The 10,036-nt window shown below is 39.7% G+C and overlaps 1 protein-coding gene across 1 annotated transcript; it reads right to left on the bottom strand.

Annotated features, from left to right (window-relative positions):
* Positions 1-5,373: 5,373 nt before the first annotated feature.
* Positions 5,374-9,698, bottom strand: LOC111609537 (coagulation factor XI-like). The gene is made up of 9 exons (XM_023338639.1): positions 9,611-9,698; positions 9,378-9,534; positions 7,988-8,097; positions 7,742-7,904; positions 7,542-7,660; positions 7,328-7,460; positions 7,115-7,221; positions 6,828-6,984; positions 5,374-6,357 (listed from the first exon to the last, which is right to left on the bottom strand). The coding sequence occupies exons 1-9, from the start codon at positions 9,663-9,665 to the stop codon at positions 6,252-6,254; spliced, it is 1,107 nt and encodes a 368-aa protein (XP_023194407.1). The 5' UTR covers positions 9,666-9,698; the 3' UTR covers positions 5,374-6,251.
* Positions 9,699-10,036: the final 338 nt, after the last annotated feature.

Raw genomic sequence — 10,036 nt, 5'->3', positions numbered from 1 at the left:
AAGAGTGAGCGAGACATCGACTCACTGATCCACACCACCAGGATCTACAGCACGGACATTGGGATGCCATTCGGACTAGAGAAGTGTGGTCGGCTGATCACAAAGAGGGGGAAGGTCATCCGCACAGAAGGGGTCTCACTCCCAGAAGGACCAATAGCAGACATAGAGGACAGCTACAAGTACCTAGGTATACCACAAGCAAATGGCAAGGAGCCACAGCTAAATACCTCCAACGAATAAGGCGAGTCCTGAGAAGCCAGCTCAATGGCAAGAACAAAATCCGTGCGATAAACAGCTATGCCCTGCCAGTAATCAGATACCCTGCTGGAATAATTAGCTGGCCAAAGGAGGAGATAAAAGCCACGGATATTAAGACTAGAAAACTACTAACAATGCAGGGAGGGTTCCATCCCAAATCCAGCACCCTGAGACTGTACACGAGCCGCAAGGAAGGAGGCAGAGGACTAGTGAGTGTGAGAACCACAGTCCAGGACGAAACAACTAAGATCCATAAATACATCAGGGACAAAGCCTCAACAGACAATGTGCTCAGTGAATGTCTCAGACAACAGGGAACGGAGGTTGAGGTGCCAGAGATACCATCATGGGAGGACAAGCCCCTACATGGGATGTACCACCAGCAAATAACCCAAGTGGCTGATATCAGTAAATCCTACCAATGGCTGGAAAAAGCTGGACTCAAGGACAGCACAGAGGCCCTCATCCTGGCCGCCCAGGAACAGGCCCTAAACACCAGAGCAATAGAGGCCCAGATCTACCACACCAGACAAGACCCAAGGTGTAGGTTGTGCAAGGAGGCCCCTGAGACAGTCCAGCACATAACAGCAGGGTGCAAGATACTGGCAGGGAAAGCGTACATGGAACGACATAACCAAGTTGCAGGCATAGTGTACAGAAACATCTGTGCAGAATATGGACTGGAAACCCCGAGATCAAAGTGAGAAACACCCCCAAAGGTGACGGAGAACGCCAGAGCTAAGATCCTGTGGGACTTCCAGATCCAGACAGACAAAATGGTAATGGCGAACCAACCAGACATTGTCGTAGTGGATAAACAACAGAGGAAAGCCGTTGTGGTAGATGTAGCAATACCAAGCGACTGCAACATCAGGAAAAAGGAGCACGAGAAACTAGAGAAATACCAGGGCCTCAGGGAGGAACTGGAGAGGGCCTGGAAGGTGAAGACCACAGTGGTGCCTGTGGTCATCGGGGCCCTCGGGGCAGTCACCCCCAAACTGGACCAATGGCTACAACAGATCCCAGGAACAACATCAGACATCTCAGTCCAGAAATGTGCAGTCCTTGGCACAGCCAAGATACTGCGCAGGACCCTCAAGCTCCCAGGCCTCTGGTAGAGGACCCGAGCTCAGAGGATAAGAACCACCCGCGGTGGGTGAGAAGGGAATTTTTTATATATATGTATATATACTGTATATATACAGTATATATAGTGGTTCAAACTCCACTCATCAGTTTTAGCTCACAGAAAAAGCAAACTGACCAATAAGATTTAGGCGTTGGCATGCCCTTTGACCCCCACAGACTCAGACTGATGTTTGCTACAAACAAGATGTTTTGGCACAAAAGAACTTTTTCTTCTCTCCACAATTTTAATAGTAAAGTAAAATACAATAACTTTTCTTTTTTTATTTAAAAGAAAATCTCTCAGTGCCTCCAGCTGCAGCTGCAACAATCCAGACTCTCAGTGACTTGTGGGTAATTTAGAATCACACAGAAAAGTTTCAAAAGGGAATCAAACTTAAAACTCTGAACTGAGAACTTCTGATCACATAATAGCAATTAACCATATCTGCATGGTAAATTATTACTGATAACTATTGTCAATAGTCCCTAACATTAATCTGATCAGGCAGCATGTAATCATATATACATATATGTATTATTGTTATAAAGGCTGAGCCAAGAAAATTTATGTCTGTATCAAACAAGTAGCCCTTCGTGTTACTCTGGACCAGTGAAGCAGCTCCCAGTCTCAGAGAGGTTGGTGACCCCTGACCTATTCGTATGCTTTGTTCTTTAAATGAGCACTTATTTTGGTTATTGCTATTATTTATTAAATATCACCAACTCGACATCCTAAACAAAGAATCAGACCGCAATAATCAGCTAAAATCACAATAAGAAACTTAAATCAGAGCTAAATGTTCTGTACCATGTCAGCCTCAGGAGATGATTGATGATCAAGAGATGCTGATTTCTGGTTCTTAAGGTTCTGATGGGTCTGCAGTTCCTCTCCTGATCCTTTTATTTATTTATTTTTTTGTCTTTCGATGTACACAGTATCCATCCTCTCTGAAATTGTTCAGCTTATAATGCGCGTCTTTTCACGCATTGTATTTTTAAAAGCGTTTTTGCGACAGTGAATCGGGTCGAGGACGTTTAAAAAAACGCGGGTTGATAGCAGCTCACCGCGGCTGCGCAGTGTCCGTCGCTAGGCAACGGTGACGTTCAGCGTCGGTCCGTACCGTCCTGGGGTCCTTTAGCTCCCGCCACAAGAATTTAGCTGACCTTAATATTTCCTGTGTTTTGTTTTGGTCATTATTGTTAAACTTAGTGTTGATGTGTGTATGATAGGCGTTTCTATCGGACAGTTATGTATCGGTTCAATACGGGACGCACATTTAACGGCCAAATATGGGACGACTCTGTATTCTACGGGAAGGGTGGCAAACTGATTCAGGGGTGCTGAGATGCAGTTTTAGGGGCTAAAGCCCCTAATACAGGCCTAGATACGCCACTGGCTAAGATTGAGTTTTGTTCAAACGTCTGAGTGTGTTGTTGAACCTTGAGGTAACGTAGCTGTAGAACTGGCAGTTTGGGTCCCAGGTGCAGGCGTTCTCACACGACTCAGCGTTGTTCAGTGGGAAAGAGAGCAAGTCAGAGTTTGGGAAATCCACTCCTTCATACATTGTAATGTGACCTGGTGAGGATGGATTCATCTCTGGAACAGGAAGTTTGCAGAAGTGGAGTTGGTGGGGATGAAGAGGAGCGTGGGGGGAGGAGGGGACAGGGTGCTGATGCACTCCTGGTCGCTGGAAGGCCTTTTCTTCTCTAGTGCTAAGAATAAAGCCAAAACTTGCATGTGAATGCCAGACGGTCTTATTCAACAAATTAGGATATACGTCCTGATCAGGGTTGTCAGATTAATAGTACCTTTCGAAAATAATATTTTACTAGGTTATAAACATACTACAAAATATAAATATGTTAAAACAGAAGTAATCTAATTCATCTACATAATGTCTTTCACTTGGTGATGGAACTACCAACAAAGTAACTTTTCAGTCATATTCTAGTTTATGGAATCAGCCTGTGTTTGCTGAAGGCTTACCTGCTGTTGAAAACAGTTTCACAAGTCAGTCATATTTTTGTGAAGAATTATCATATAGTTGCCTTTTGTTGTCTGATTTTATCAAGTGCCAAAAACATCAACAACATGAGATTCTGTAACAATCAAAATGTTATTAAACATTTCAAAAGCAGAATAAGTAACTTCTGTGTAAACAAATGAATCCTTGTCAGTGCAAACTTTGTATTTTTCAATGATGTGATTCTGACTCCACAGCTGTCCCTCAGTTGGTTGGCAAAACCTTTTGTCCTGCTGAATTACACATAGCAGATGAGATATGATGTGTGTTTAATGAAGCAAATATTAAAGAAGCAAAACCTTTTTGGGTCTGGTTGGAGCAGTTGGTAAGTAGAGTGACCATCAATATCACTGGATTCTATAAAATGTGGCTTAAAGCTGAGATGCTGATGTTTGGATATGTAAAATATATATTCTCTCTGCTAATAAATCTATAGTTTGGTTTCTGTCAGTTCTAGAAATAAGAGAGAACAAAGCAAATTTCTCTTTATAATGGCCCATAATTTAATTTGACTTAATAGGAGCCATGATTTAAAATTTTAACAAACTTTGGCTCCTATATCCTTTATGAAATATTTCATCCTATTTGATGATTGCTCTGAATATCGCCACGTCCTACAAACAAATGATGAAATTTTTCTTTGCCTTCTTTTTTCTGATTCTTTGCTTGATTGTGTCATTTCCCCACCCCTGAAATTCCTGACTCATTGTAAAGCAATAGCGCATGTAGCGCACAGTGAGTGACGTGATGTCCAATCCACTAGATCGCTGAGCGGACTTGCCATTTACGTTTTACAAAGGAATTTTAAAAAGCATCACCTGGCTGGTGATGCTTTGAATACAGCGTGCAGCTGCTGCCGAGTTACACAGATGCAGGCATATGAAGAAAAAAAAGATGCAGGAAATATTGGTGGGGACTGTCCCCTTCATGCCAGAGTTGGTGGGGACATGTCCACACCAGTCCTTCAGGAAGTTATGCCTATGCTTCTTATCGACATCAATACAGCTCACTTGATTCAAGCATGGTGCATAAGTTTTCAATAGAGTTCATTTCTGGGTTATTCTTGAAGCTTCAAGTTTGCCTGCTTTGTCCATTACAGACCAAACTGCAAGTGGTGTGGTGACATGCTTCGTAACTGATGAGATCCTGCTGAGTTTCTTGGATGGTGGTCACGTAAACAAACAGAATACATAGAAAAGGTGCAAAATAGCACCACTAAGCTGATGATGCTGTTCTTTACCATTCTAAATTAGCTCAAATGATCATCAATTTACAGTCTATATTTAATATTTTTGAGCATAACTTGGTCACTTCAGAATTATGATTAAATTCTAAGAAAACTAAACGGATGAGCTTTTCTCTGGATAAACAAATTAAACAAACGAGTTGAAATTGAGATAAGTCCTTTTTTTATACAATTAAGTCTTGTCTTTTGGAGCAAGAAGCATTTTATAAATCAACCTATAAATACTGCTTTTTGATCTTTTATTCGTCATTGATTATTGTCCTCCCAGGTTGCTTTTCTGTTTCCTTTCGATGTTGGATTCACTGGCATCATCTTATTTATAAGGATTTACAAAGATCATCCCATGACTTATTTTTATTGACTGTTCCTAGAGTCTGCACTGACTTTGGTAAAATAACTTCATTTTGCAGCAATTCTTTAGTTGAACTCTCACCGTCACCACAATGTAAAGCACGTGACTGGTCAGAAGTATTTCTAGTAAAACACTATGGTATTTAAGTCCAAATTCTCCAAAGATTTGACAGAACTAGATAAAAAAGAAAGAAAACCTGTCAGCATGATTCCACTCAGACTACAGTGAGTTTACCCATAGTAAAACTGCAACTTTGAATCAATAGAAGCTATAATGCTCCAGACAAATAATTACATTGAATGCATTAAATTAGATTTTCAAACAGCACAAGAAAGTTTATATTATCCTCTCCAAAACTGACAGAATTAGAATTTTAATGCATCTTTATTAAGCAAGCTTTTAGCAGGGATAAGTGACAGACAGATTAATTATCAATGATTACAAAATAAGAATAAAAATTAAAATCATTATAAACCTCCTTCATTCTAGCCTAACTTCTTTCCCTAAACTGTGTCACTAATTTACTGAGCGAGGCTTTGGGGAGCAATTCAACTCATACCCAGAGGATGGATGATCTTGGCAACAGAAAACTTCAAATGTCCTTGGTCAGAGTCTTTGTCTTTGTACGGCAAAATCCTCTTCAGAATAGAAGCACAGCAGAACTGGTTGTTGTCTTCTGAACGCTCAGATCTTCCACTGGCTATCTGGCTTACTTCCTTAATTTAATTTTGAAGAAAACATCTTACTCCCTCTTTGGAGCTCTCCTACCTCCCCACTCAGCTCAGTTTTGACATCTGCTCTAGTTTCAACACAGTCTGGGAAAAACATGTCACTTCACTTCACACAATGTATCATTACTCCAGTTACAATTCTGTAGATCATCATAAATCATTAAACATAATCAACTTTACAATCAGGGTGAAGTAGACATTAGCTTCCTTAAACTAGAAAAGGAGACTCTGTTCCCTAAGAGATCGATTTTAAAATATAGCTGAGCACTTAGTCCTGATCGCACAAATACAATGAAATGAAACCCTAACCCTTTCATATTGTTAACCCTTACCCTAAACAATATGGAAATTGAAAGCCAGCACTTTATTATTCATGGAAATCCATAGATAATAAGAATAACTATTTCTCAAGCACTTAAAACTCTAAGCATTTGGCAGTTGAAAGTTGTTAATCTTGCTATAAAGTTGTGTAAGAAGCCCAGTCATTAAAAAGTTTAATGCAGCTGCAGGATTCAAAGGAAACAGTTCCTCAGGGTGAAGCCCGACACCACGCCAGCTAGGTTGGCCACTTTGGGAGGAGCAGGCATGGTGATAACACGCTTCAGATAGCAGAGACGGCTGTAAAACAAAAACAATTATTTTAGTTTAAAGCTCTTTAGCTGTCTACCAGGCTTTATTGTACAACAACAACAATAATAATATTAACAAGGCCATCTATTATTAAACTTACTGAAGGTGTATTAATTTCATTTATTTTTTTTGTTTGTTTGCACTGAAACAGATGCTGTCGTAGACACTTCATGAGGATATTATCATGATAATTATCAAAACCATTCAGGACAGAAAAAGCATAGTTTAAAATATTGCTCTATTCTTTGCCAAGGAAAGGGTGTAATCAGATTTTAAGTATGTAAAATTGCACATCCCAGATTTCACCATCCTGTTATTAATAAGTCAAAGACGTCAAAATGGGAAATGTTTGGAAACAAGTAATAAAAACAATAAAGCACAAATAATTAAGACGGTTCTGTTTACTGAATAATAGCTAAGATTGAGTTTTGTTCAAACGTCTGAGTGTGTTGTTGAACCTTGAGGTAACGTAGCTGTAGAACTGGCAGTTTGGGTCCGAGGTGCAGGCGTTCTCACACAACTCAACGTTGTTCAGTGGGAAAGAGCGAATGTCAGAGTTTGGGAAATCCACTCCTTTATACATTGTAACGTGACTTGGTGAGGTTGGATTTATCTCTGGAAAAGGAAGTTTGCAGAAATGGAGTACATTTTGTAAGCCAACAGGACCATCCGACAGAGACTGTGTGTGTTTCTCCAACATGACTTTCCTCTAAATGCTAAAGCTAGTTTTGCATTGCCTACATACCGTTACGCAGCGGACAGGATTGGGATGGCAGCCCAGATGTTACACCATTCTCAACTTTGGGGACCATTTGATTTGGATTGTTCTTCAGATAACATTTAAATTGGTTGCTAGGGTAAACAAAAGATATGCATTTCTCATTCTGTTAAAGTCCTCAAAATGTTCTCTTGTTACTGTCTGTTGTTTCTGATGGAAAGTAAAACCAACATTGCTTACCTGACAAAAGAGAAGTAAGTGCATTTTGGGTGAGCGGAGCACAACACCTGACACAGTTCAGGAGAGCCAGCTTGGTGAACCTCGATGTCGTAACCAGGAAAGTTAGTGTTTGGAAATAGTGTGTCCTCACACTCTGTAGGATATAAACAGTACAATTAAAAGGCTGACGGATGGCATCCTGATATTTTTACCTTGTTAGAGAGGATTTGATTACCTGTGTGACAGGATGGAATTATTTGTAATTCACGAGAAAATCCAGATATTCTGTCAGCAAGAGCTATGACAGCTGGGGTTCTTGGTACTGACCAGCTGTATTTAAGGTAGCACTGGTGCCTAAGCACAAATAGGTTTGTCAGACTTGCAGAATATCTACAGTCAAAGCAGAAAATATTTTTTTAGCTTCTGCTAACTTACCGGATATTTGTGTCGCTAAACTTCTCATTGACGAAAGTGAAGAACTGGCAGAAAGGATCGTCAGTGCAGGCTTTCTGACACGCCTTGTAATCCACCGTGAAGATGCTTCTGTAGTCCGCTTCAGGGAAGTCCACATTCTCATAAACTTTGGATAGTGACAGAGCTGCCAGGAAGTGAACAACAGTGAAAAGTTTTACTGCTTAATTACCAATACATTTCAAATGTTATAAATGGCTGTGTGCTTACTCGGTAGTGGATTGCAGGACTTCAGAGAATAACCAGCAGTGGTGCCCTGCTTGGGATTCTGATTGTCCGGTTTTCCTGAGGAGGAGGCCTTAAGGAAGCAGTAGTAGTATCTGGCGAGAAGACAGGAAGTGAGGTCAATGAGCTCAGGACAATATCTTATTCAGTTCCATCAAGGGCAATCTTTTTCAATCTGTTTACACCCCAAACACCACAGTCTGTATTACAGTTAGACATTTCTAAAACAGACAAATGGACCCAGTCATTTTTTGGAGTGGGACAAAAAATTGACTCTGGGATTTATTGGCCATGCCGACTAAATACAATTTAGTATTAAATTGTATTACATGTATACAGTTTAACTGACAACAGTTGATGGTTTTGTTGGATTTAGATTTGAATTCATCTTTTCATTTCCCAAACATATTCCTTCTGTAACTTTTCAAACTTCAGTAGCTTTGAGCTTAATCTTGAAAATACTGGGGGAAATGTCAACCAATTAAATTTTATTTGTATAACAATCAATCAATCAATCAAATTTTATTTGTATAGCACATTTCAGCAGCAAGGCATTTCAAAGTGCTTTACATCATTACAAACACAGAAACACAATGCAATATAGAATCAATCATTAAGTCAAGTTCCATCAATAAATTTGTAATTGATTACATTTCAAATACAATCCTAAACAGGTGGGTTTTTAGTTGAGATTTAAAAGAAGTCAGTGTTTCAGCTGTTTTACAGTTTTCTGGAAGTTTGTTCCAAATTTGTGGTGCATAGATGCTGAAAGCTGCTTCTCCTCGTTTGGTTCTGGTTCTGGGGATGCAGAGCAGAACCAGAACCAGAACCTGAGAGGTCTGGAAGGTTGATACAACAACAGCAGATCTTTAATGTATTGTGGTGCTAAGCCGTTCAGTGATTTATAAACTAACAACAGTATTTTAAAGTCTATTCTTTGAGCTACAGGGAGCCAGTGGAGGGACTTTAAAACTGGTGTTATGTGCTCTATCTTTCTGGTTTTAGTGAGAACGCCAGCAGCAGCATTCTGGATCAGCTGCATATGTAAAACTTTGGTCATTGAAGATTTTTACATTGATTTATTCATATTATTATTATTATACATGTTTTTTGATGAAAAGTAAATAAAAACAGAGAAACATGTTTTTTTCTAAAGGAAAAAACAAAACAAAAAAAAGACATGCTCCTTTTATCATGTTTTATTACACTTTTCAAAATACTTATCTCATAGCATATAAAACATGGAATGAAATCATTTGAAGTCTAAATCTGCCACAGGTGTAAAAAACAAACAAAAAAAGTGTGGCTTTTCTTTGCAGAGTTTTTCAGCAGTGAACCGAGGAAAACATGTTCATTTCCTTTGGTCGTTGCGTACCTGTTATCAATCTTGGAGTCAGGACGAATAAACGCCCAGAAGAGACAAGGCGCCTCCTGAGTGCAGAGGAACTGACAGTGTTCAGCATCCGGAGAGAAAAGGCTTTTGAAGTCTGAACCTGGAAAGTCCCAATCCACCCAAAGTCCTGAGTCACATCCTGGGAAAAAAAATATTTAAACTAGTTTTAACATTAAAACAAATACTAACACCTGAACTTAATACACAACTCTTACCAAAGCTGCCAGCACAGAAATAGAGCAGAGCCACTAAAATGAAGAGAGTCTTCATCTTGTCAGTCAGCCAGGAAGGTCTCAGTGGAAACAGCAGCAGATATTGATGTCAACTAGCTGAGGAACGACTGCAGGTCGTATTTATATGTTTCATGGGGGTGTGACCAGGGCTGGACTGGGACCAAAAAAATGACTGGAATTTTTTGGCCATGCCGGCTCATCATTAACATGTACATGATACATGAGCTACTGAAGGCACACTGTATTGTTTCAAAAATAAAAAATAAAGTACATCACTGTACGCAAGAGGAGAGGAGCCATGTTAAATCGATAGGCTCTTTCACTACGTAGATATTTTCATATTGGATGTCAAAAAACTCCACAAGAGATGTAATGTTTGTACAAACACACAGTTATGGCCGTAGCAAG

The sequence above is a fragment of the Xiphophorus maculatus genome, chromosome 8, assembly GCF_002775205.1.
Source record: "Xiphophorus maculatus strain JP 163 A chromosome 8, X_maculatus-5.0-male, whole genome shotgun sequence".
Classification (NCBI taxonomy): domain Eukaryota; kingdom Metazoa; phylum Chordata; class Actinopteri; order Cyprinodontiformes; family Poeciliidae; genus Xiphophorus; species Xiphophorus maculatus.
Note: the sequence above shows the minus strand (reverse complement) of the source record. Positions and strands in the feature narration are given on the sequence as shown.

Excerpts from the sequence above, each read along its gene's own strand:
- LOC111609537 (XM_023338639.1), bottom strand. The coding sequence starts at position 9,665 with ATGAAGACTCTCTTCATTTTAGTGGCTCTGCTCTATTTCTGTGCTGGC. Across the intron at positions 8,098-9,377 it reads GACTCCAAGATTGATAACAG|ATACTACTACTGCTTCCTTA; the intron begins GTACGCAACGAC and ends TCTTCTCGCCAG. Across the intron at positions 7,461-7,541 it reads AATTCCATCCTGTCACACAG|AGTGTGAGGACACACTATTT; the intron begins GTAATCAAATCC and ends TATATCCTACAG.